Consider the following 26,029-nt stretch of genomic DNA (forward strand, 5'->3'; position numbering starts at 1 on the left):
CAAAGCAGAAATCACACAATATTAATGGTAAGGATGCTGGTAAATATGCATTAAAAAATGATAGAAATGCATGACAGTGCAGCCAGTGACGTGTCTCTGCTTTACAGCTCCAGGGTTTGATTCTGAGCTCAGGATGCTGTCTGTTTGGAGTTTCCTTAAATGTTCTCTCCATGTCCATTTCCTCTGGGATTTCTCATTTCCTCCTACTGTCTAAAAACCAGCTTGTAGGTAGATAATGCTCAATTGCATAGAAGGTGAATTCCCACACACCAAGTGTTCCTGAGATAAACTCCAGATCCAAAGCAACGCTGAAGAAGATAAAACAGTTTTTGGGTAATGTATACGGTCAATACATGCAGCATGTTTCTGTTGTATGTAGCTAAACTATAACTAAACTATATAATATATACATATTCAGTTATTAATTTTTCGATGTAAAGATGTCATAAATCTAATGTCTCATCTTTCAATTAACATGAAAATTGTAAGATCATCTTAGTAACTGTTAGTTCTTTTAGGGCTTAGCCTTGGAGAGATGAACCATGGTGATGCTAGGTGTAGTTTCTTACAGCAAGTACACATCCACTGCTGCATCTGCTTTTTATCATTTAAAATGTAATGCTCTTAATGTTTTGGAGAATTCTTTGAAATAAGTGCTTTACATTTAAAATGCTGCATACATTCATGCAGTTCACACCTGACCCATGAGGTTGTACACACTCATCCATTAGGAAAGCTTTGCCTTAAGACCGTATCATCTACAGTACATGGAGTCTCCAAAATCAATAAAAGTCCATTTGTCATCCTGCTTCCTACTTGTCAGATCCAGACATGATTATTTTCCATCACAAGTGGTTATCTGCAATCCCCTTGGGGTAAATATTTAAAGAAAAAATTAACGTGTAAATTTCTCTCACAATATGAGAGAAATTTCAGCTATTTCAGCTATTTAGTGGTCATGTATGAAATCACGGTGTATTATTATAATTTCACGCTCAAGAGATTTATAAGCGAATAAGCATTTAAATTGGCTATTTAAAGCAAGCAAAGTCAAAGTTATTATTTTAATATAATACAATATTAGGGTTCTCTAAATTGAAATTGAGATTGAAAGACAACTGAAAACCTGTCCCTTTATAAATCACTAATTTATTGCACTCATAATAATCTTATCCTTTTTCCCATAAGCTTGCTTCCTGTCAGTGATGTGTCTTGGTAGCATAATGCTTCAGCTTCCTCAAACATCTGCTCACTTTTTTTGGTGTCACATGGTCACATGTTTTTAGCTGGTATTCTCAGACTAAAGTCAAAAACAGGAAGCCCACCAATGCAGTCAGAGAATATATATGTATGTGTGTGTATGTGTGTGTGTGTGTGTGTGTGTGTGTGTGTGTGTGTGTGTATGTGTATGTGGGTATATATATGAGTGTGTATATATATGTATATGTGTGTGTGTGTGTGTGTGTGTGTGTGTGTGTGTGTGTGTGTGTGTGTGTGTGTGTGTGTGTGTGTGTGTGTGTGTGTGTGTGTGTGTGTGTGTGTGTTTGTATGTATGGCGCACATTTTCCAGTATATTTAGCTGTGAAACAAATGACTCAAAAAATACTATTAATTGAGGAACAGCACATTATGGAACAGCGTCTGGCAGATTGAAAAGCACTGATCTAGCCGTTTCTGTGGCAACCAAAAAGACTCCGCCTTTGAACGTATTCGATTGGCTGTTTTTATCACATGATTGATTTTGATTAGTCCGCAAAGCCGCCATTCACTATGTTATTTTGACCGAAGCGTCTTGAACGGTCAAGCAGACTACAGAGAGACTGGAAGATAAAGAGAGCAGGAAGATAAAGAGAGCCGTTATACCGTCATTTATTTATTAGTGCTGAGAGAAGAGGCGACGTGTGATGAGATGATAAGGTATGTTTTTTAAAGGCGAATAACCGGACAGAAATGTTATAATCCTGTGGCTGAAGTGAGAGAGAAACTAGCCGGTTATTTTCACTGTTTAATGTTTCTGTAGGTAAAAAACGCTCCAGGTAACTGAGATCCCTGCTAAATAACATCTTCCAGATTTAAGCTGGAGTCGAGTGTTTAGCTGTAAAGCTGCTTGACATTTAATTAGACAGTCTATGAAGCACACTGTCTCTGCAACCAGGCCTTCATTCATGCCAGTTACATCAGCAAGGGATTTTTCCTTGTATCGACTTTTTGTGGCTAATCTGTTTTGCAGAACTTCTGCAAAATAGCTTCTCTTTACATACATATCCACTGACTAAACCTGATAGATGTAAATGCTGTGGGTGTGAAGTGTGCTGCATGATCAGACTCATGCTCCTGCATATATACTGCAATAACATGCAAAACTTCATGGTCAGAAACACTTCACTGGTTATACTCATGTTGAAACCATAATCCATCCCAGAAACTTTGGGTAAAGGCAGGAACACACACACACACACACACACCTAGACTTTACACACACCCTCCCACACACACACACACACACCCTCCTCCACACACACATACACACACCCTCCCACACACACACACCCTCACACACACACCCTTACCTTTTGCCTGGTAATAACTGGTTTGTTCATATTTTATATGGAAGCCTTTTATTTTATCAAGATTGAGATTTAAAATTATTTAAAAATCTATGGCTATAGATGGAGGTAGGGTCATCCAAATATTCAGTTCTGTTAAAATGCTATTTTATAAGGAATTCTGTAAATAAAGTGCCATCACTTAGGCTGAAAGAGTGCTATACTTCTTCTTATTTGTTTACTTTTATTGTGAGTTTGTGCGTTTTTCAGCTTATTTTTGTTAATGTGTTACAAAACGAATACAGAAACATTACAAAAGTAAATCATTATGAAAAGCTGACTGCTGATAAAAACTTTTTAAAAACTCTTTGACCAGATTTAAGTTGCTTTTGGCTTTTTTGGTCTACGTCTGACATGTCTTGCCTTCAGGCAACTCTTCATCTTCCTCTCGTTGAATTTGATCCTGCAGAAATAAAAGGGATAATTGGTATCATTATCAGTTTGCAAACAGATGAGAGCAACAGAAGTACATAGTCCTGGAAACATCTCTATATAATCACTCATAACACATTTCTTTGTAACAAAAACATACAGAACATGCCTGAACACTTCACTGACATTTTAGACATTCTTTATCTCAGTTTGTTTACTTTTGTAAATATGTTAAGTAATATAAGATGCTAATTTTATATTTTCACGTGTGATTGAGTCTTTGACTACTTTCTTTATAATTATAGTGAAATCAGATAAAAATCTACTTGTTTATAGAAATGTCTTAATACAGTACCTTTTCCAACATTTCTGTAGCTTCTTCCCTTGTTCAGAATTTGGATCCAAACAAACTTGTCTAGACACTGTGTAGATGCTAGGATTGAGATCAACACATTATTAACACTGACAAGCAAATCTGTTTTTCCGTTATTAATGATGGGGTTTGGGTTGTTAATCTTCTGACTAAGTTTAATAGGTAGACATGTGGTTGTTATATATAAAATTCTACAATCCTGCTGCAGCAGGATGTTATTTCCCTTAAAGACAAAGGAAAATGGGCTTCTTATCTTTTCTTCTTATCAGAAGGCTTTAGAGCTTTAGAGCTCACTGTTTCACAGTTTTGTTCAGTGGCCAAAGGAGTTAGAAAAGACCAAATGTTATCGAAATTTCTGTAGACCTTTGTTTGGAATTGATGCCTTGACAGCTCTTTAGAATCAGGAGAAACCTGTCCTTTCCCTCAAGCACAATAATGGCAGGTACTGAGAGTAAGGTAAGCATGAAGATATTTTAAAGAGCTTTAAGGAAATGAAAGAACCTGAACTATAATTAAGCATAGTAAACTACATATGAGATGTGTATAAGAGCTTGATATTATTCAGTCCGGAATACTGAAGACCCTTCAAATCACAAAAAGTACCCTGGAAGTTTACAATATTTTTTTGTCATTTCTTTTACGTTTCACACTTGTAAAGCAAAATGCACGGTTTCTGGATCATGCATTAATTCATTTTTAGTTCTGAGGTCATCGTGCTTAACACTTAGAAAATTATTTTAATTTTCAGTTTGCATTCATGTAGTACATCTGACTATTCTAAGATCACTATGAAGTTGCATGCATGTTCTTGTGCACAGCACACACAGAAGTCACATGGCATCTTCTTAACAATGTGGCATACTTACATAATCTGAACTTTATTGCAAAGAGGTGCTGAATCGATCACTCTGAAGTTTTTCACGTTTCTCCATGATAGAGATTTAGCCTCTGTGATGCACATGCATTTCTCCCGAATGTTTACTGCTGCTGTATTCTTATCTAGAAAAAAAAAGAAAACAACGGATTATCCAAATGTAGGCACATGTAAAGTGTTTATAGTTGTCCACAGATGGCACTGTACCTTTGAGGTGGTTTAAGCAGAGGAGAAATAGCAGGGAAGTTAAAGCCGCTTGCACACTCCTGAAAGTCATGTTATATACTGTTGCAGTCGTAATGAAGGCAAAGAAAAGTCTGTGTGTCTCTTTCCTGGTAGAGGTATGTGTTTCCTATTGCCATTCCCTCCTTTTCTTCCTGCCTGCCCATATTTAGCCAGAACCATGTCACATGATCTCTAGTACTCTAGTAACATGAAATTACAGTACTGTTTTTTATCTTTTAACTTAATGGCAGTCAGTAATGAAAAGGAAATTATTTCCTATGGAAAAACATCAAATAGCAAGAATATTAAAGTTTCAATTTGAAGTAAATAAATTACATACTCCGTCTGTCTGTCTGTCTGTCTGTCTATCTATCTATCTATCTATCTATCTATCTATCTATCTATCTATCTATCTATCTATCTATCTATCTATCTATCTATCTATCTATCTATCTATCTATCTGTCTGTCTGTCTGTCTGTCTGTCTTTCCAAGAAGACAGTAAATGCTTATGTTATGGAGCTGTAGATTTTGAATCTTTTAGTTCTGAAAGTTAAGTTGCATGGCTTAAAGGCGGTATTTTTGTTTTATTAATATTATTACTATTATTATGACTATTATTATTGTTATTATTATTATTAATATTATTATTATTATTATATATTTTAATGTATGCCTTAGTTTTGATACTTAAAAAGTAATTTGAAAGTAATTTATTTTTTTGTTTTTGCATCTCAGAAAAGGGTTCATTTAAAGCCCAGAATGTTTGGCACTTAAATATACTTAATTCTTCTCAGTTAACTTTGTCATTGTTCACAGTACAAGTACAGACAGAGAAACAAAGGGTAATATCTAAATGTTTATTTTCGATAGAAAATATTGTTGTATGAATTGCATACTATGCATTTAACCCTCCTGCAGACCTCATCTGAATTCCTATGCAAATTAGGAGCGCCGAGTCAAGTTGACCTTGTCTGTTTTGACTGCTTATAAAAAATGAAGTATATATGATAGCCTTTTTTTCACCTTTTTTTGTCCAACTTGTTTACAACATATTAACATATATTTTTGCAAAGGTTTTTGTAAAGGACTGACCTCATTAATATGCAAAAATGCCTCATTTTCTAGTAAAAAAAAAAAAAAACAGAAATTTTCAATTATTTTCACTATAGAGGCACAAAAGTTAATGCACAATTACAGGCTGGTATTTTCAAAGCCAGGAGATTGTTTTGAAACCATTTTGACCATTTTTAATGTCAGTAAATAATAAAACCTGTTTTTTCCAGGTCAAATTGACTTGAATGCTTATAAATCAAAAATTCTACAATGTTCACCATTCTGTGTGATCAGCCTTACATTTGTGAACATTTTACACTTGTTATGTCTATTTTGCCTACCAGATGCCATCTGATCACCCAAAAACGGGCTACACACACACACACACACACACACACCACTCAAAAACATGGCATAATTTATTGTGAATAAAACTTCCTTTACACCTCTTATGCTTTTTATTATATTTAATTTATAAACAATAAATCTCATAAAATTATGCAATGTTTTTGAGTAAAATAAGCAAAAAATTATTAAATATTATTTTGGATAACAACTGGCTGGTGTATGTCAAACATCCCCAGGTCAAAGCTGACTGATGAGACTGGGAAACAAATATGATTTGAATATGAAAACACAACAGTGTGTGGGTGTGGGGCATCATTTTGGTAGATCATATTTTGCCCTCTCATAGGCAAAGGCATATCAAAAGTGTGAAATATTTACAAATGTGTGGCTTTTTTTTGTTTTTGGAGGCCTAATGAAATGCAATGCCCAATTTGTGTGTGTGTGTGCATGTGTGTGTGTGTTTTGGGTGCATCTGTTAGTGGACATTTTATGTTTGCATTTTTGTGTCTGTATGTATGCTCATTGCGCTGAAAAGGGCAAAAGTGTGACCTATTGCCCCTCTAATTGACTCGGGAGGACTTAATGAGGAAAGTATTTATTTTACGAACACATAGTTCAACGAAAATAGACAAAATTTACATCCTGGTAAATTTCAGGCCAATTTGTAGAAGGAAACCCAAGTTATGACACTTTAAACTTTCCAGATGAGTCAAATAGGACATTTTCTTTAGGACATTTACAGAATTTAGCAGACACTCTTATCCAGAGTGACTTACATTTTTTTTTATTTCAGTTTATACACCTGAGCAATTGAGGGTTAAGGGCCTTGCTCAGGGGCCCTGCAGTGGCAACTTGGTCTACTGGGATTCGAACCAATGACCTTTCGATCAGTAGTCGAACACCTTAACCACTGAGCTACCACACCCCCAAATAGACCCCAGGTCTGTAGAAGGGTTAAAAAATAAAAGTTCATTTTTTCATCAAAAGTTCATGGAAACCAATTAGTTGTTCATTTTAAGAGACCCATCTTATTTTCTCTTGCATATTTAATATTGCTCTTTAATTAAGCAAAAATACATTTTATCCGATTACTCGATTAATCGATGAAATTTTCGGTAGAATACTCGATTACTAAAATATTCGATAGCTACTGTACAGCCCTAATTCATACATCCTTGCATACACACGGATCAGCTTTAACATTAAAACTACTGACAGGTGAAATGAGTAACATTTATTATTGCACCTGTCAAGGGGTGGGATATATTGGACAGCAAGTAAACAATCACTTCTTCACAGGTGACATGTTGGAAGCAGAGAAAATGGGCGAGCGTAATAATCTGAGCTACTTTTACAATAGCCAAATTGTCATGGCCAGGTGACTCAGTCAGAGAATCTCAAAAACTGCAGGTCTTGTGGAGGGGTGTTCCTACCAAAAGAGGTCCAAGGAAGGACAACTGATCACCTGCAACAGGGTTTTGGCTCCCAAGGCTCATTGATGTTTGTGGGGAGTGAAGGCTAGCTCATCTGATCAGATCCTACAGAAGAGCTACTGTAGCACCAATTGATAAAAAGTTTAATGCTGGTTATGATAGAAAGGATATAGGTACTGTGGAGTCCATACCTCGATGGGTCAGAGCTGTTGGTGTCAAAAGGTGGAGCTATACACTTTTAGAAGGGTGGTTTTAATGTTATGGCTGATGTGGTGTTAGTTTTCAAATCAACAGGCAGCAATAACACACAGCAGTAAAATTATTGCAAAATAAAAGTCATGGCATATAGAACTGTGGAGACGACTTCTGGTTAACGTATGAGCAGTATGTTGTACATGTTTATTTGTAACCTAGTGTGATCTTGATAATTCTGTAACTGGAGATTAATAAATGAATTAATTAACTAATAATGATTCTAAGATTTCTGACTGGAAGTTTATAACATTAGAAAAGGGTCTATTTCACTGATTATTGCTTGTGAAATGCATGCAATAAGAAGAAAGTAAGAAACATTGAAAGAGAACTTTTGCCCTTTTTTTTTACATTTATTCTATAAAGATGAGTAAAAAAATTATATATTTTATACACATATAAAAATCTGATTTAAAAAAAAATTTACAAACATGTGCAAAATACAGTTCACTTCACTTCAATCTTACAACTAACAATTCATTTTAGCTCTGGCCTTATTACGTTGCTGGATTTTTACCTAGCTTTAACAGGACAGTCCTTTAGGCCAGCCTAAAGATTGTTTTATAAAAAGAAAAAAAATGTAAATCATACCACTACAAGTATACAAATACAAATGAAGCTAGTGATTACTGAAAGTAGTGTGTTTACAGGACCACATTAGCTGCCATCATGCTGCACTGGTTATCTTTTTCTCTTTCGATTTGCCATGCTGCTTTTTCTTTTGTCGTGGTCTGAGTCTTCCCATGCATGTCTTCACATTTTTGCCCTCTTCCTGTTTTCTTTAAAAGAAATCAAGGCAATGAAAAACTTAAATAAAATGATATGCAAAGTACAAAATATCCTTGCAAAAGATTCATCGCCTGAACAATTATTCCACACTTTCCAGGTTGTAAAACTAAAAAGTTTAAAGTTCAAGGTAGTTAGATACCTTACCTGTGCCAGCATTTCAACAGTCTTTTGCCTTGAGGTCCGTGAGGACTTAGACACAACTTTCGGTTGTCCTTCTTCAGGATCACTCTACATTTACAAATACAGATTTACAATGAGCAAACTGAGGAAAACGTGGACTAAATGAGTAAACTGAGGAAACTGTGGACTAATCTAAGCCATGTGACTCACATGATCTCGTCTCTCGTACATCCAGGTCTTTTTAAAGTGAGTGTGAAATCTGAAAATGGTCCCAGTACTCCGTTCCTGGACTTTACACATGTGCATCGGTTAGGAACATGCTGACACTCTGCTTAAAGAAATATGCCATAATTGGATTTTGTAAGATTTTGTATTTTATGTAATAAATCAACATCGTTAAAATCTCAATTAATGACAAATTGATTGGTTACATATTTACAAGATATCCCAAAATCGTTTTTCTAAATCTACTGTAAGTTTCAACAAAGCCTGTAATTCTCTCTGTGATCTGTGATTGATTATTACTCACGTGTGAAGTGGATGCAGATTCCCAGAACCAGAAGAGCAGAGAAAGTGTGTAGTGTGGACTTCATTGTAACACTGCCAGTGTTTTGTACAGAGTGGCTTTTATAAACTGTGTGAATGGGGTTTCCCAGCCACGCCCTGAAAATTCCTTCACTGCTGAGGTAAACTATAGGGATTTATAAGAAATGGCTTTGAATGAGCAGCCTTGAATAGGGGAATCATGTGATTTTATTATTTTCCCCACCTCAATCTCTGCTATTTACTTTCACTTGGTCCATCTCCAGCAGGCACTGAATGAAACAAAAGAATGAAACCTTGTTGTCTTTGTATTTCCCATGCTTTGCTTACCTCTCTTCCATGCCTTGTGTGTGTGTGTGTGTGTGTGTGTGTGTGTGTGTGTGTGTGTGTGTGTGTGTGTATCCGCGTATGTGTAAATGTATATAAAACACTACTAAAAGTGTGTAGCTCCTCATTGTGAGACCAAAACAAGACCTATATCCTTTGTATTATAGCCACCATTAACCCTTTTCAGCAATTTGTGTTACAGTAGTTTTATGTGGGATTAGTTCCCACACAATACATTTCACAATATGTTATCGTTCCCACACAATACATTTCTCTCATAAACCCTACTAAAACTAAATGAGTGTTGTAACTCTGTAAATACTTTGCTGTATTTTAACTAGGTTTAACAGGGACCAGTCCTGTACTTAAAGTTAGCTATTATAGAAGCTATCAAAGATTATTGAAGTCTCTTAAGACTCTCTTGTCCACTCCCAAGGGACTTAGACACACCTTTCGGTTGTCCTTTTTAGGGATCACGTTATACAGAATTTTTAGAAGAGTGCTAAATGAGTAATAATAAACATAATTGGATTTCCTAAAGATTTTGGTTTCCTACACAAAAGCTGTATCAGTATAATGAATTCAAGTAATTACAAATTAAATGGTTACAAATTTATAAGATAAGCCCTAAGCCTTTTTCTTAATGGTCTAAGTGCTCATGCACACACAATTGGACACACAAAAAGTTGATTTCTTATGAATATATTATTAATGTTTTGCAGCTAAGTGTGTGTGTGAGTGTGTGTGTGTATGAGAGAGAGAGACAGACAGAGAGAGAGAGAGATATCTGTTTTCCAGTAATAGAAACCTGAACACTATAACATTTCCTATAATATTACTATAAACAATTTTGATAACTCATTTCTGCTGCCAAATATAAAAATCTATGAGGTCGTTTTTCACCTTTAAATCTGAACTTCAAGACATGCCAGTACAACCTCACCTGTTGTGACATGACTAATGGTGAAAGAGTAAACATTATTTTTCTTGCCTTCCCCAAACTGCATTAACTTTCAATTCTTCCAGCTGAATGAAACACCGTGGCAGTGTTTCATGCCTTTGTGTACTGTATGCATTGCTTAAATGATCTCTCTCTCTCTCTCTCTCTCTCTCTCTCTCTATCTATCTATCTATCTATCTATCTATCTATCTATCTATCTATCTGTCTCATGCCTTCTAGCTAAGAGGATAAATCTTCCATCATGAATCCTGCTCAATTCTCATTTCTCAGAGTTAATGAAGAGAAAGTCATCTCAAAGTGAGTTCAACTCTCATACTGCTCTTTATTTATAGCATTTCCGATGTGCTGCCCAAAATCCTAACCACCCTTTTTTTTCAATCCTAATTTAAGGACAGAGCTGTTATCCATTTTGAAAACTTATAACTGCTACCATGAAGGAAAGAGTTTTCAGCTTCGTCTCCGAGAGGTATGTGCAAACTCAGATACTGAAAGTTCAGTCCAGGTTCTTAGATAATGTTTACTCTCTTGGTCTTGAGTTCTGTGTGCCATCAGTGAAAGTCCTTGAATGGTTCAGGAAGTAGATTAGCTGATAGCTTTTTGTGTTATTATACTCTAGACTTCCTGTTAAATGTGACACCAAGCTTTTTAAAATTATTTTAATCGGGCATTCTTTTTTTATTATTGTGTTTTACAAAACAAAACAGTTGCCAACACAACCTTAGTAAGAAATAAGAAGAATTATAGACACATTTTGTCTAAGATAAAATAAAAAGAAATAAAAGAGAAAAAAAAAGTAAAAGAAATCCCCATCAGCTTTCATTCAAGTGTGTCTGTAATAGATAAATCTGACTATCACCACTTCTAAACCAAACACAATATTAGCAGCCAGCCAATCCATGAGAGTCATGAGAAATCTATCCTTTTAGTCACCCGGCCCCTATATTTTCCAAAATGCATTAGGAAGAATGCATTAATTTTTTCTTTCTTTTTTTTTTTCTTTTTGGCGCATTAATTTTTTCTGTCTTTTTTTTCTTTTTAATTTTCCTAAATATAAATCTAAGCATATGAGACATGGAAATATTTGTCAAAGAATTTACTAAACAATAAAACTATACATTCATTAAAAATTCATTTAAAAAAGTCAGGTCTGTCAATTACATCTATGCAGAAACAGTGGTGCTAGAAAAGCTACAAGCTTTTGTACAATGCTACAGTTATGTTTTGTAGAACTCAACAGCACAACTGGCCTTATGATATTTTCGCAATTTCCCTTTTTATATTACTCTTTCTTGTCTTTGTCTTCATATGATCCTTTCATGATCTTGGCTGTCTATGGGCTTAATAATGTCTGCTCAGGCAGATAGAAAATGTTGTTCAGTGTTGCACAGTATCAAATAAGTCCACTGGAATTAACAGGCTAAAACATGCCCCAACATGACAGTACTCTTGTGTACAAAGTGAGGCTCTTGAAGACATTGTTTGACAAGTTTGGAGTGGAAGAACTCGACTAGCCTGAACAGAGCCCTGACCCTTAGCCCCACTGAACAGTTTTGGGATGAACTCAAACCCCACTGACATGAACAGCCTTCTCATAGTGCCTCAGCACCAGAACACAAATCCCCACAGCCACGCATGGATGGTTTGTTTTCAGCATGTTTTTAAGCACTATAGTGTTTGTATACTGCATGAAGATTGTGTGATTGTAGGTTTGCTGTAACAAAAGATCCACAGCAGTCTACAGTCTGCAGAACAATATTTACTCTTTGATGGTACAGCTCATATGAATGTCATTCTCTGAAAGCCTTTTTAAAAAGATTTCAGTGAAAAGGTCAGATCATTGCTGCCAGGCGAGTTTGAGACGTAACACGTTTCAGGCACATTTTTTTAGTTTTTTAGTTACTTACTTGCTTCAGTTTGTTTTTATGGGATTTTTTTTTGTTGCTTTTACTTGTCATTTGTGTACAATAGAGTCACATCTGACGTTTTGCATGTGAAATCTGTGAATGATTAATGGCGGTCACGTTGGGAAATTCCTAACATTTCAAATGAATTTAGTTGTATTCGTTAAGTAGAAACACACACATAGCCCTCTTTAAAGGATGAAGGATGAACGATGATTAATGAGCATCACTGAGCTAACCATAAAGTGGTTTTCCACTGACCTGACACTGAAACTGCTGTTTACTGTACAGTTGTTGTTGAATTTAAGTTAAATGTATTTCACTGCATGAAGTATTATGATTAGTATTCAAGAAGCATTATAATTATAATTACACTTGAGTTACACTGATCAAGTCCACATGCTTTAAAAGATGTTTGTTAGAGTGGCATAACATAACAGGGTTCCCACGGGGTCTTAAAAAGTCTTAAAAGCATTGAATTTATTAATTTGGAAAAATACCTTAAAAAGTCTTTAAAAAGTCTTGAATTTTGATGTCTGGGTTTTAAAAATTGTGCTGTATGTAACTTTTCCATATTGTAATTTTCCTCAAAAGTTTCATTTGTCAACCACGATTATTTTGATTCAGTGACGTAGTATAAAAGAGTGGCGGAACCAATAATTGAGAACGCAACGCAGCCCCGGGTCACCGTACAAAATACTGCGAACACGCGATGCCTTCAGTAAAGGAAGATCACGCGCTGCGACACCACAGCCGTAGACTACAACACAACACAACAAGCAAAGGAGAAGCGCGAGAAATCAATGAAAATCTCAGCATTCCACAGGAAAGGTTGACTGACGCACGCAGTTATATTTTTAAAGTTTGTTTTTACGTTAGCTAGCTACCAATTTCATTCTGAGGTTATGGGGAAATGTAAATTTAATGAAGCGTGGCTGGATAAAAACTCTTTGTCATTGGTTAAAACCAGTGGACAACAACGTTTTTGAGGCGCTTTGCACCATATGCAAAAAAAGGATTCAGCTAGGTACAATGGGAATGAAGGCATTCGAGAGTCTCATGCCAAGTCGTCCAAGCACATAAACGTTCTCAATGGACAAAAACAAACTTCTTCCATCGCCTGCGTGTTTCAACCAACTAATGTTAGCCAGCTATCTGCTAATGTGCCTGAAGTGGCAACAGGAGCTAATGTTAGCCAGTTTGCTGCTAGCGCTGCAGACCCTCCAGCTATGGCCGCAACTAGAGTGGATCTGCACACAGCTTTTGGGTCCACACCAACACTGACCTGATCTCCAGGTCCAACCTCTTGCGGAGAGGCCATAAGGAGAAGTTGACGGAACTGGCTGTCCTTGATAAAGACATTGCTGCCCTGAGTGAAGAGCTAAGGAATTGACTGTGTTTCTTAATTTAATTTAATTTATTGTTGAGTTCTGATTTTCGATGTTTATTGTTTAGGGGTTTCTCAGTTCCCCATATTCCCAGCATGGAATAAGTAGCTAGCTCATGTTAAAAAACAACTTAACATAGTTTGGCAAACTTTCTTGTGGCCTACTGAAATGTTTTTATTTTTCACACTGCTTGGCTTATCTTTTACCCATTCCACATTTGAAAAATAATTGAACACAAGTTCAAGGATTTAGTTTTTCTTTGCTGGTAGGGACGTGAAATAGGTATTCATTTTTTATATAAATGGTCTTAAAAAGGTCTTAAAAAGACTTGAATTTAACTTGAAGAAACCTGTAGGAACCCTGCATAATGACTGACAGAGTGGAGCTGTTCTTGAGCAGGATGTGAGTCAGTTAAAGTAAACAATCAGAGGAAGAGGGTGTGTGCGTGTGTGTGTGAAAGAAAATGTATTTGACCTTCATGGTCTTAGTGCTCAACAAAATTACAATTCAATTTCATTCATTTGTTATTTTCTCAAAGATGTTTAACAGAAATATAAAAACATAGAATATAAATGATAACGTTTAAAGTTCAATTCAAATTTAGCCATAATGTTTACCCCTAAAAAGCAAGCCTGAGGTAACACTGCTGTATAATTAGTATATTTTGTATAAAGCATGCTTGGATGGTTGCATTTAATGCAGAAGTTATTGAGAGCCTGCTGAAGCTATACTGCTTCTCTGACTTGTATGTGAATAAATTGTAATATTAAAGTAATTAATTACCCCAAATGTTAAAGAAGCATAATATAAACTGCTTTATCCTTAAATTACATAATTCAAACACATAAACTGACTTACTCTGTTCCTTGAGGGGGGGAAATGTGGTAAACAGATGTAATTAACATTATGGCATCAAATAACATGGCATCTTGTGTATAATGAATGATTTTTTATACTTTATAATCATGTCATTAGTCCTCAGGCTCTTATTGTCTGAGCACAGGCTTTTACTGTTAAATATGTGAAACTCTACACGTCTTTTATATCTGGTCTGTCAATACTTGCATGAGACGCTACAACATGTGGCTGAGAGGGAACTGATTATGTAAAACTGAATAAGACAAGGTAATAGAAGGCAATATTTCCTGTCTTATGAGGGGAAGAAAAGAGGGAAGTTTGAATGTGCATACTTGATATGTGCATTTCTTAACATGGCTAACAGATTTACTTCAATCATCTCAGTGGTTTAAAGCATCTCAGTGGTTTATAGAGGGCTATTTGTGTGCTTCTGTTTAATAAATAAAGAACCAATTTCACTTGAAAAAAAAATGTACATGTTTTAAAAAAATACTCACTGCATGAGTGGGTTTGCTATATTCAACTCTAGTTACGAATAATTATGAACACGGGGATGTAGCTGATGTAGCTGAGAATTAAGAGCATGCTGATGACTCTTCTTTTTTTTCTTTTTTTTCCTATTTTTTTGCCTGTTTTCCACTGTTTCCCATGGCGTAGTGGTTCAAATACAGTTAGAGCAGCAACCCCTTATTGATTAGCCAATGGACAGTTTGAGTTTAAATAGGAAAATTGTATAAGTCTTTTGAGGAAATAAATGTACCAGTTTGTACCAGTGGTTTAGAAGACATCCGATAAAAAGCACACTGTGGCACATCTACGCTGACAGAGCACTTTATTAGGAAGACTATAGTGATACTGAAAAACCTCAAATCATCATCAAATCATCACTTAAACACCACAGCTATAATACAAAACAACCTCAAATCATCATTAAATCATCACTTAAACACCACAGCTATTTGAGCACTGGTGCTGACTGTGTGCAATCCTTCATGGCCACAATTTTCCATCTTTTAATGGCTAGTTCCAACATGATATCGCACCATGTCACAAAAAGCAAAAGTACTCTCAAACTGGTTTAATGAACATGACAATGAATTCAGTGTTCTTCAGTGATCTTCCCAGTCACAGATCTGAATCCATCAGAACAGCTTTTTGGTGTGGTAGAAAAGGATTAACAGCATAAAGTGCACCTGGAAAATCTGCAGCGTAATTGAATTGTGTAATTCAATCAAAATCTCATAGGAATGTTTCCAACATTTTGTGAAATCCATGCAACGAAGAATTCAGTCTGTATGACAGCGAGGGAGGACCTTCATAGTGTTGGTATAGTGTTCATTATAAAGTGCTCAGTGAGTGTATATTGCAAAATTTGGGAAATTACGGCTGAATTATGGATGGATTGTATCACTGTGGCTCAAGTTCAATCCAACCCAGCTACTGTGGGGTTAACTCTCAATGCCAGTCCTAAGCCTGGATGAAATGCGTCAGGAAAGGCATGCTGTGTAAATCCTCAAAAAAATCGAAATCAATTTTGTGGAAAGGATGATCTGTTGTGGCGACCACGAAGAGTTATCAGCCAAAGGACAAAAACTTCTTTGCTCACACAAAAACTGGATTCATTAAATGCTAGTCTGTAGCATCAGTCATGTGTGATAGCTTCCAGACTCAAATTTGTTTGAAGCTGTGATGTTGTTAATGTCATCTTGTCCCAGTAAAATCTACAGTCACAAGCTGCTGCTTGAGTTGAAAGATAGCAGCGTTCTCTGTTTGTGGTGGAAAATTTTTCACACATTCTGCATTGTGGGCTTTTAACCAGTAGAGGGAGCCAGCTGACAGTCATTGACCTGCAGTCCTCTCAAAAGTAATAGAAAGACCTAATCTTTTGTTTTTCCCTATACACTGAAGACATTTGTATTTGAGATAACAAAGATACACGAGAACATGGATCCAAATGTCCTATATTTTCTATTTAAATGTTATAATTTAGAAATAAGCACTTTTTGTTCAAACCCACTTAGTTTTTTAAGTAACCATTAATATTGGCATGTTTGACTGACAGACGGTTCTTGTTTTTGTTCGACTTATTGCTTAAACAATTCATAGATCTGAATTAAACTCAGTTGCATTTATTATGAAGAAATGACACCTTTAGGTGTGTGTATAGATACAGTATAACAACTAAGCATGAGTCTATAACTTGTATAAAAGAGCAGAATGTGACTTATATGGCATTAGGCATCAGTTTCCAAGCGTTATCAGTACTGCTTATCCAACAGTTTCAGCGTTGATCCTTTTTACCACCACAGAATAAATTATGGACGGCTCACCCAAACCTGTTTGGTTACATCAATCCCTGTACTGTATGTAAATGATCTGCATTTCAAAATATTGTTGTGTTGCATGTGCACATGCTTGTCTCAATGATCTCAGAGCAGTGGGGACACTATTCACAATTAACATGGTTACATAATGTTCATTACATAATGTTCAAATGAACTGTTTTACTAGTCAATACAAAATTATAGTCAGATGAATATTTCTGTGTTTGTGCCTACGTATTTGTGCCTACGAGCTTCATTATAGATATTTTCACCAGTATACACATTTTTAAGTGTGCTTTATGGATGCCATTATTGTAGATTTATTATATTGTATGTATATTGTATGTATTATTTGATGATGAAGAAATGCTCTTACATCTAGCTTATGTAAAATGTTATGTACAAATTAAGATATAGGTGTTTGGCTCTGGTGCTGGTTGAGTAGATGAGTGTAGGAGTTGTATTTTTGTATTTTTTTAAAATCTATTTTTAGTTAAATGACAAATGACAAAATAATAGGATCCGAAAATATTTTAACCGGCTTGTGTGGTCACAGATCTGTGTAGCTCAGTGCTATGATGATGTTCACATAAAATCAGACAATCACGTTCAGATTCATGGTCACAGAATTGTACCTGTTTTAGTTTTTCTTGGAAAAATCTTTGAAACTCCTTTAAGGTACAGTCTTGTTTCTTATCATCTCTATTGAGTTTAGAGGTAAACAATATTCACTTTTTTAAACAAATAAACTTCAGATAAAGATGATTTAACCTTAATAGCACCACCCACCCATAGACTATACAGTATTGTTCATGATAATAAATAATAATGTAAGAAATTTATAAATTTAAAAATAAATTGTGATTTAATAAATGGTTGTTTAAAGAATTAGAGAACTATGTCACTCCATGTTTGTTTGTTTGTTTGTTTGTTTGTTTGCAGTTAGCACTAGTTTACTAAACCTGTTTGATGCTTAAAAAACAAACTGTGTTTTCAGAGAAGGAAAATGCCCAATAACCAAAATATTCAACTTTATTAAAAACATCCAGTGTAAACTTAAATACAAACACACAAATAAATTATGACATAATTAAGACTGCGGCCCACATCCTTTAGTGTATCGTATCTCAGTCCAGTGCATCACAGTTCTGTTGTGTGTAGATTATTACAGTAACCTCAGGGCAGCTGGTGCACTGTCAGTCTTGCGCAGCTCGTCTCGAGGTGCAGGTAACTGTGTCTGTGCAAAGAGCCAGTCCACTGGGTCTCTGTGGCTGCTGATACTGTGTGCAAGCTCATCTAGTCCCAGTGTGTTTACACGCGAGCGTGGGGTCCTGTAGGAACAGTGAAGTGGGCTGATACTTCCCAAGTGTTTTTCCAGAGGCTTGGAAAAGAGACGAGGCCTCAGAGTCCTCACAACCCGCACAGGGCCGTATGCAGGCTGAGCCAGCTTTTTAATAGAGTCCACATATTCCTCCATAGACTGCGTGGAGCATCCCGTCTGTGAAGCATCCTCATGAGTCTCTGTTATTGTTGGCAAAGGAGCCACAGATAATAGCAGCCTTCTCTGCTTCATGCTGGAGAGACATCAAAAAGTTTAATTGAGCTACAGTACTTCTGGTTGTTATGGAGCATATTCAGCTTTAATCATAATAATAACCGAAGGCTTTGCGAATCTATTTTTATGTCACATTTTTAAAAAAATTTTAACATCAAATACATTTGAAAGCAAATACTCACCTGTAGTAGATATAAGCTTGTGTTTTGTGAGTTATGATGTAGTCCTGATACTGCTCTGTGTCAGGGAGCAGCTGCTTGCTCTTAGTCTGTAAAATGAGTCTGATCTGCTCTACAGGCACAGCCTTTTATACCACTGCTGGGTGTAAGCCAAGGCTCATGACACTAAATATAGCCATGCACTGACCTCGCTCTCTATGGAGGAAGTGTGTATGTGCTGGGCTGAGAGGGTGGAGGAAGCTGTGGCCTGGCAGATGACCGTGCTTCACTGCTGCAGCTGCCCTGATTGTTTATATTTCAGACACAATGAGACCCTGGGAGCACTCGGCCCTCCACCTAGCTCACTCAAGAGAACACACACACACTCGCCCTTATTCAGACTGCTGCCAGCAGTATATCAACCATTTCACCTTCTTGTACTCATACAGGGCCTCAGGGATCCATGTGGGAATGGGTTTGGAAGGCTTCAACTTCTCACTCATCTGTTTTTATCTCTTTTATTGTTAGAGTGTTGAATGATCATTTTAGGACCGACTAATGTTTAAGGGGGAAAATAGAGCATTCGCTTTTGTTTTTTTGTCATTTTGTTGTCATTTTAGGAGTAAAAGTGTTCATACATACTTAAGTTTGAGGCTGTTAAGTTAATTAACATTACATTATAATCCATATAAATTTGCACAAGGTTGGGAACAGTTTTAGAGTTGATTACTTTTGATAAAAATGTATTCATGACTCCAAATGACTATAAATTAACCACATAACCTTTTTTTTTTTTTTGTTAGTTTTTAATTAGACTAGCTTTAATGCAGTGTTTTCCCATCTAGTTTATAAGTCAAGGTACAGTTTATACTAGTGTGTTTATGTACTTGATGTACTGTATCTGCTTCTAGTTCTTAAAACATTAAGTGACTCTTTGGCTGTAGCAACAGAAAACAAATGTGAAAGTATGCAGAGAATATTTATTAAATATGGATTTACAAGCCTGATGATGATAAATTAGAAGATTCAACCAAAACACAGTGAAAACAGGGTAGTCGGATATGTCTGTGTGCCATGAAAATGATGGTCCCTTTGCAAGGTTTGTATTCATGCTACACATTATTAGCATGATAAAATGTTTAAATGTTAATAATCACAATATCTCAATAAATTCTAAATTATAACTGGAGTAAAAAATGCAGGCTGATTGCAAAGGCTTGGGGTCACAGCAAGTTCATAATGTCCATTGGGAGTTGTTTTCTCAAAATGATGGGAACTCCTGCAATAAATTATGAAGAACAGTTTAGACAAATTAAGAGTTTCTCCACAAAGCTAATGGCTGTGGTTGTAAAAGTACCAGATGATGGAGAGGTGATCCGTTTTATCACTGGTCCATCTTTGGATATTTATGAAGCTGGCATGAATGTCGGAGTTTCCTCTTCTGTGTTAAGACCATCACTGAAGTTGATTAGATAAAACAGATATCTAAAAAAAAGATAACTGGGCAGAAAGTATGTGGACGGTCTAAATAAAAATGAAACTAATCAAAGACTTTTTCAGGAAAAGTAATTGAGTAATTAAATAAAAACATTAATACAATTTTAATACCAAAATCCTGTTAAATCTTCTGTTCATGTAGAGTAATGAAGCATAATTCATTCTTAATTATTGAGTAAGTAAATAAAATGATTTATGTAATTGTGTAATTTCCTTTAAAGATGTAACAATTGGCTTTAAATCTTGTCAGCTGTATAGGTGTAAGAAAGCTGTAAGCTTAAACTAGGGGTAGCCATAGTTGAGTCCAAAGCAGAAAGCAGATTAATTAGGTGAACTAAGTGCTATTTATTTAGTAAATCATTACAGTAATAATGTACTAGACATTAAACTATACTACAATATTAATAAGAAACAGTGAATATATTAAGTTAAAACTAATATTAGTTTAAAACAATTTGTATTCATTGTATTTTATTTGTGTAACTTTGAGTGTTGCTAGCCAGGATTTAGGACACTGGTGTGCTAAAGGCAGCTATATTCAGCATTCAATTTTAATCTGTTGCTTTTTTGGCCATGTTAAGTGATGTACTCACATGGGGATTGGATGAGGATTATCCATTTAGTTCCTGAAAGGATTAGACATGTGTTGCACATGGCACGTTTTAGTCTCAGCTGCTGTACTGCACTCTGTAGTGGTTCTTGGCCTTATGTGAATTTCTGAAACTATGGAAGTGGTTATTCAATGACTGATACAGTATGCAGGGTATTTTAAAAGTAAGTGTTTGTCACTGCAGATTCTTAGGAGATGCAAAATAGTTTTGTCTTTCTAATGTGTCCTTAGTGTGTGTGTTATTTAAAAGAATTTTTTTTAAATGATTATTTAAAAAGATACATCTATGCCATTGAACATTCATTATTATGATAATATTGATTATAAGGATAGAGATTTTGGTTAAAAGTATTTTTCATTATTATTTCAAAATAAGAACAATTTCCATACGCATTTCAGGTTACACATAATAAGGTGGACGTGACTTAAGACAGCGCTGTGTCATGATTCAGTGTCACACTCCAAGATGTGACCTAAGGTAGATTGTCTGAAGCGGATACCTCCCTATGTGACTTTCCACTGCTCTAGAGTCTCAGAACAGGAATTCTGGGCCCTTGAATGCTTTCTAGCACGTAGACATGAAACAAAACTGGGCTGAACATGAGCCAAACAGGATTTCCTTTGTCCAATAGAAAAATTAACGCTTATTATTATTTCTTTTGTCACTGCAGGAAGGGGACGAGTTGATCATGGAGGGTTTACTCAACATCTCCTGGGGCCTGCGGAGGCCAATCAGACTGCAGATGCAGGATGACCATGAGCGCTTTCACTTTGCTAACACAGGATTATGGAGTCCAGAGAGCCCAGGGACAGAACATAGGTGGGTGGGACTGAGCTACACCCACTGCTTCTTTTTACCTAAATCTCAATAATTCTTTTTTTTCATCAACTCAGTGTAATCATCTTTCCTGTGTATTTTAGATGAGGAATTTTGATTATATTATATAAAGTTCATATAAGAATTTGTATTACAAGAATGAAGTAAAAAAGTATAGTAGTATAACAGATTGGCACATACATTTGAAGCAAACAGAATTTCAAATCATTTTTTGTTCAGAGCTCATCCATAGCCTCTAGATGCAGGTTGATTTGTGTCACTTGAATAGCATATTTATAGAGAATGACCCACAATATTACTAAAGTCTGAGCATACACAGCTTGATTGAAGTCATACTCCTCTGTCACACTCCCTCCTCTGTCTCACGTGTAACATCCTCCCTACACATGGAAATCTTAAGCTTCTATAAGTTTAACACTCCAGTGATCTTATCATGTGGTTGCTGGATGTGCTACAAAACATATTGAAGTGTATTGTATTGTATTGTATTGTATTGTATTAACTGAATTTATTAAGATATGCAACCAAATATAAATATTTTATGGGATAAAAATAGAAGAATTTGTATCTGTATACATAATCTTTAGTAATTTTCAAACTGAAATAACTGTTTAAATACATCTGATACCAATTATGAGCACTGAGTGGCATAACATTAATTAAACAGATCTATGTTGTTGAATTAAAGTGCACTAAATGTCCTGTACTATATATTCTCTTTGCTGACAGAAATGAAAACCAAAAGAGTCCCATTCAGTTGTCATTTCAGTCCAACAACAATGAGGTTACTGTACCAGCAAAAAACAGTAAGTTCAAAAATAACCTAGCTTTTGTTTTCTATGGGCTTGCCAATGACGGAAAGATATAACAACTATAAATCTTTCATCAGATGTGTTTGTAATAATCCCACATACAATGTAAACATGTGTGTAAGTCTCAAACAAAGACAATACTTCATGACTGTGTACATGACTCACTGACAGTGAAACTGTATTGTCTATATTTATGTATTGTTTATTTTTAACCATATTGTTTTTCTAGATCATTTCTACGTGACGGATCGTTTCCACCACGTACACATGCTCACCAGTTTTCCTGCAGGTGTTCATGCAGCTAATTTCGTTTTGTGCTGTTCTACAATATTCAAGTGTGATTAATTTGAGATGGTGGATGTGTACACAGCAGCATGTTTTGAAGAGTTACAGTGCTATATTAAAAAGTTCATGTGTTCACCAGGTTTGTCCTGTCTATTGTAGATGTTGATGGTCTTAGCTCAGAAGAGGAAACTCCTCAACTTCCAAGAACGAGAAGTGATGCCAGCTTCATGAACGTCCAAAGACGGTCCAAACAACGATCCTCAGGAGATTTACAAAGGGTTAAAAGGCATCGCTTCTCCATCAATGGCCACTTTTACAACCACAAGGTGACAAGCATTTTATATCTCACATTGGGGTGGCACATTGGCTGATAAGCCACAGCTGTTTGCATCACACCTACGGGGTTAGGGGCTTTGAACCCTGTCTACTTTTTGTGTGTTTGGACTGGGGGAGGAAACAGGAGTACTCTCAAAGCACTGGGAGAACAAACTCCAAAGATGTGCCCTTTAGGCTGACCGGCATCCCTAAATTGTTTGGTGTGCGTGTGTGTGTGTGTGTGTGATTTTGCCCAGCTCGTACCCCAAATTCCTTGAGATTCTAGTCACTTATTGGTAATTTGAGTCACTCGTTGGTAATTTGCTTAATTGTTAACTCTAACAGAGGAAAGAAAGTCTGCATAATGGATGTTTAAAGGAATGTCAGCGAAGATGAGCACGGCACAATAGTGCTTGTAGGGAACTGGCAAAGTGCCCTTGAGCTCTTACTAATGACTGTAGCAGTAAGTGTAAAGGGGAGTGTTGGTGGTGTGAGTGTCCTGCAGGTCAGAGAGTTGTAATGAATGGATGCAGGTGTTGAAAGGGAGTGCTTTCCTGTGCAGGCGTTCCCCTGACAGCAGCACACTCTTCACAAAGGCCTGTCACCTGCTTTTCTCATCAGCACTCCTCAAGGTTAAGGGTCAGCCTGGTCAGAAAGGTCTTTCTGCAGATGTGGAGAAACTGGACAGGAAGCTGTGTGTTTATGATTTGTCTCAGGGGTGGTTGGTAATGGTGGATAGGTATGCTGCCTTCAAGAGTGCTGGAGTAAACTAACGAACAGGAAATGAAAGCAAATTACGCATGAATATCTAAATACTTTGACATCCTTATAAGCTGACACAACATGAAAAAGTAGGGCAGGATTCGGCAGGTCTTTGTATTTACTTATACTGACTATTGTTTTGAATAAAAAAGAGACATATTAGATTAATGCAGCGTTCCTAATGCTGCCTTATATTGTGTGTCAGTCAATTGTTGTCCATTGAAAATGTTCTTTATGTGGCAATAATAATGTAGTATTTTACTGTTGATTGATTCTTTCAGACATCAATCTTCACCCCAGCTTATGGATCAGTAACTAATGTCCGTGTGAGCAGTACAATGACAACACTACAAGTGCTCAGTCTGCTACTGAATAAATTTCGGGTATGGTATTTGAATACATTTTCATTTAGAGTATAACATATAAATGTCTTATATGATTAACCCGTAATCTCATCAGTCTTGAAGCTATACACTTTATCATACTGTGTTTCTACAGGTCAAAAATAAAGCAGATGAATTTGCCCTCTATTTTGTCCATGAATCAGGAGGTAATTTTTGCTTCTTTGCTTTTTCTATCTCTTTCCTTACTAATTACTGCCAGCCTGCTGTTTATTCATGTTTAATAGTTTTAATATTATTTACAATTCAGAAAGGACAAAGATTAAAGATGATGGGTATCCCTTGGTGTCACGTGTGCTATATGGACCATGTGAAAAAATTGCCAAACTTTTCATTATGGAAACGGATCTTGGCGAAGAGGTTCCTTATGATGTAAGTCCTTCTGCCTGTGTCATTAAACACATGTATACAGTCTAACAGTAACAATTACACATGTGTGGTGGTCTGGGAAAATCCATCTGATATTGCTGTAGATGAATTCTGAAAAATACGTATATCAAAATGGCCAAATCGTGTGTGATATTTCTGCTAGAAATGACATAAATATTCAGTCACAGTTCACTTACAAACACCTGTACACCTGCACAGTCATCATGTGGCAGCAGTACAGTGTACAAAATCATGCAGATACCAGTAAAGCTTTAGTTAATGTTCACATCAAATGTTAGAGTAGGAAAAATGTGATATCTGTGACTTTGAGCATTTTAGTGATTTGTAGTCAGTCTGTCTAAAAATACCAAGTGGAATTTCCTTCCACAGTGAATGTCAGGCTTTGATGAAACTTACAGGAATAGAGCATATAAAGACAAATGGACACAGGCCTAATACATTGTTTATGAACACATTTTGCCTGACACAATGTCTAATGAGATGCATGCAGAAAAGAAACGTATTTCAGTTTATAGCCTGTAGGTTCCAGGATTACAGTATATATGGTAGAAAATCAATATGACCAAGTGAGCAATTTTCCCAGACTGCCACACTTACAGTAAATGGACAAATAAGACTGATTGATGAAATTTCGGATATCAATATCACAATACAATAGAAAAAAAACTATTTTTTCCAGGTTGCACAGTACATAAAGTTTGAGATGCCTGTGTTGAACAGCTTTGTCACCAAACTGAGGGAAGAAGAGGAGAGAGAGATTTCAAAACTGACACAAAAGTAAGTCATATCACACAAACAATAAAATCGTACTATTGTTCTCGTGACGTCTACTGCAAAGCTGATATGCTTTACAGTTTGTTTCTCCTCTATGTGACAATAATGATAGATAAGTTAATTCTTTTCCTGAGGACATTATTAACCTGAAGCCTGAAAGCCAAGTATGTATTTCATTTACCAACCCAATCTTTATTTCCATTCTCTTTCATAGGTATGGTGTATTGAAATCGATGATGCTACAGCAGCTAAAGGATATTTCTGAAAGTACAGACTGTGTGTGAGAAGATAATTTACTTGATTTAGTGAGAGGTATTTACTTGATTTTGACTGAGAACATAATAGATGCAATAAGATTTATACATAGGGGTTTGTAAGTACCAATACCTGATTTCATATAGAATACTCAGGAGTCACAAAATGCCAGACGCTACTGTCAAAATACTTTATAAAGCACTTAAGTATTTTTAAATGCTGTTTTTTTTAGTTAGTGGCCCTTACTGAACGGCTTATCATGAGTTTACACTGAATGTATTTGGTTGAAAATAGTACACTATTATTGTTTTTTTAAGAATATGTAATAAAAAAATGATCCAGATGTTCAGTCTAACTGTTTCTGTGTGGTCTGTGGTCATTCTAGTGAACAGCTTTAGTGCAGAGAGCATACAGCCGCAGCATACTGAATACCACATGTTCACTGCTGCTTTTCAGTTAGCCTTGTGACAATGATGTTATTATAATGAGTCGTCCATTCTTCTGAATAACCTGGATTCCTTTTTTAACGCTTGCATGCTCATGTTAATGTTGTGCAAAACTGACAGTATATGTGGCTTAGTGATTAGGTAAGGTAAGGTAAGGTAAGGTAAACTTTTATTGTCCCCAG

General features: G+C 36.0%; 4 protein-coding genes across 6 annotated transcripts; 1 reads left to right on the forward strand and 3 right to left on the reverse strand.

Annotated features, from left to right (window-relative positions):
- The first annotated feature begins 1,763 nt into the window (after nt 1-1,763).
- rassf4a (Ras association domain family member 4a) lies at nt 1,764-25,717 on the forward strand. 3 transcript variants are annotated; one of them, XM_060872490.1, is made up of 12 exons: nt 1,764-1,917; nt 10,498-10,575; nt 10,669-10,744; nt 21,241-21,389; nt 22,137-22,213; nt 22,449-22,508; nt 22,664-22,830; nt 23,863-23,964; nt 24,080-24,131; nt 24,233-24,354; nt 25,052-25,149; nt 25,361-25,716. In XM_060872490.1, exons 2-12 carry the CDS (start codon nt 10,520-10,522, stop codon nt 25,428-25,430), a joined length of 1,029 nt encoding a protein of 342 aa, XP_060728473.1. In that variant the 5' UTR covers nt 1,764-1,917; nt 10,498-10,519; the 3' UTR covers nt 25,431-25,716. The 3 variants fall into 3 exon arrangements, with proteins under 3 accessions (XP_060728473.1, XP_060728476.1, XP_060728474.1); XM_060872491.1 differs by lacking the exon at nt 1,764-1,917 and adding an exon at nt 3,748-3,807 and having other exon boundaries at nt 25,361-25,717; XM_060872493.1 differs by lacking the exon at nt 22,449-22,508 and having other exon boundaries at nt 25,361-25,714.
- cxcl18a.1 (chemokine (C-X-C motif) ligand 18a, duplicate 1) lies at nt 2,771-4,587 on the reverse strand. Its single transcript, XM_060872497.1, has 4 exons — nt 4,433-4,587; nt 4,218-4,350; nt 3,334-3,411; nt 2,771-3,009 (listed from the first exon to the last, which is right to left on the reverse strand). The coding sequence occupies exons 1-4, from the start codon at nt 4,500-4,502 to the stop codon at nt 2,925-2,927; spliced, it is 366 nt and encodes a 121-aa protein (XP_060728480.1). The 5' UTR covers nt 4,503-4,587; the 3' UTR covers nt 2,771-2,924.
- On the reverse strand, nt 7,871-9,137 carry LOC132847317 (uncharacterized). The gene is made up of 4 exons (XM_060872496.1): nt 8,977-9,137; nt 8,658-8,775; nt 8,472-8,555; nt 7,871-8,317 (listed from the first exon to the last, which is right to left on the reverse strand). Exons 1-4 carry the CDS (start codon nt 9,038-9,040, stop codon nt 8,206-8,208), a joined length of 378 nt encoding a protein of 125 aa, XP_060728479.1. The 5' UTR covers nt 9,041-9,137; the 3' UTR covers nt 7,871-8,205.
- On the reverse strand, nt 17,764-18,635 carry si:ch73-6k14.2 (protein DEPP). Its single transcript, XM_060872495.1, has 2 exons — nt 18,487-18,635; nt 17,764-18,323 (listed from the first exon to the last, which is right to left on the reverse strand). The coding sequence occupies exon 2, from the start codon at nt 18,320-18,322 to the stop codon at nt 17,915-17,917; it is 408 nt and encodes a 135-aa protein (XP_060728478.1). The 5' UTR covers nt 18,323; nt 18,487-18,635; the 3' UTR covers nt 17,764-17,914.
- Nucleotides 25,718-26,029: the final 312 nt, after the last annotated feature.

The sequence above is a fragment of the Tachysurus vachellii genome, chromosome 6 (genome assembly GCF_030014155.1).
Source record: "Tachysurus vachellii isolate PV-2020 chromosome 6, HZAU_Pvac_v1, whole genome shotgun sequence".
NCBI classification, from domain to species: Eukaryota; Metazoa; Chordata; class Actinopteri; order Siluriformes; family Bagridae; genus Tachysurus; species Tachysurus vachellii.

Bases quoted from the DNA above. Each gene is read 5' to 3' on its own strand.
- si:ch73-6k14.2 (XM_060872495.1), bottom strand. From the start codon at position 18,322: ATGAAGCAGAGAAGGCTGCTATTATCTGTGGCTCCTTTGCCAACAATA.
- cxcl18a.1 (XM_060872497.1), bottom strand. From the start codon at position 4,502: ATGACTTTCAGGAGTGTGCAAGCGGCTTTAACTTCCCTGCTATTTCTC. The intron at 3,412-4,217 runs GTAAGTATGCCA...TCTCAATCCTAG, and splicing joins TGCAATAAAGTTCAGATTAT to CATCTACACAGTGTCTAGAC. The intron at 3,010-3,333 runs GTACTGTATTAA...TTATTTCTGCAG, and splicing joins CTACAGAAATGTTGGAAAAG to GATCAAATTCAACGAGAGGA.
- LOC132847317 (XM_060872496.1), bottom strand. From the start codon at position 9,040: ATGAAGTCCACACTACACACTTTCTCTGCTCTTCTGGTTCTGGGAATC. The intron at 8,556-8,657 runs GTGAGTCACATG...TTGTAAATGTAG, and splicing joins TGTACGAGAGACGAGATCAT to AGTGATCCTGAAGAAGGACA. The intron at 8,318-8,471 runs GTAAGGTATCTA...TTTCTTTTAAAG, and splicing joins CTGTTGAAATGCTGGCACAG to AAAACAGGAAGAGGGCAAAA.
- rassf4a (XM_060872490.1), top strand. From the start codon at position 10,520: ATGAATCCTGCTCAATTCTCATTTCTCAGAGTTAATGAAGAGAAAGTC. The intron at 10,576-10,668 runs GTGAGTTCAACT...TCCTAATTTAAG, and splicing joins GAAGAGAAAGTCATCTCAAA to GACAGAGCTGTTATCCATTT. The intron at 22,509-22,663 runs GTGTTCATGCAG...TGTCTATTGTAG, and splicing joins GCTCACCAGTTTTCCTGCAG to ATGTTGATGGTCTTAGCTCA.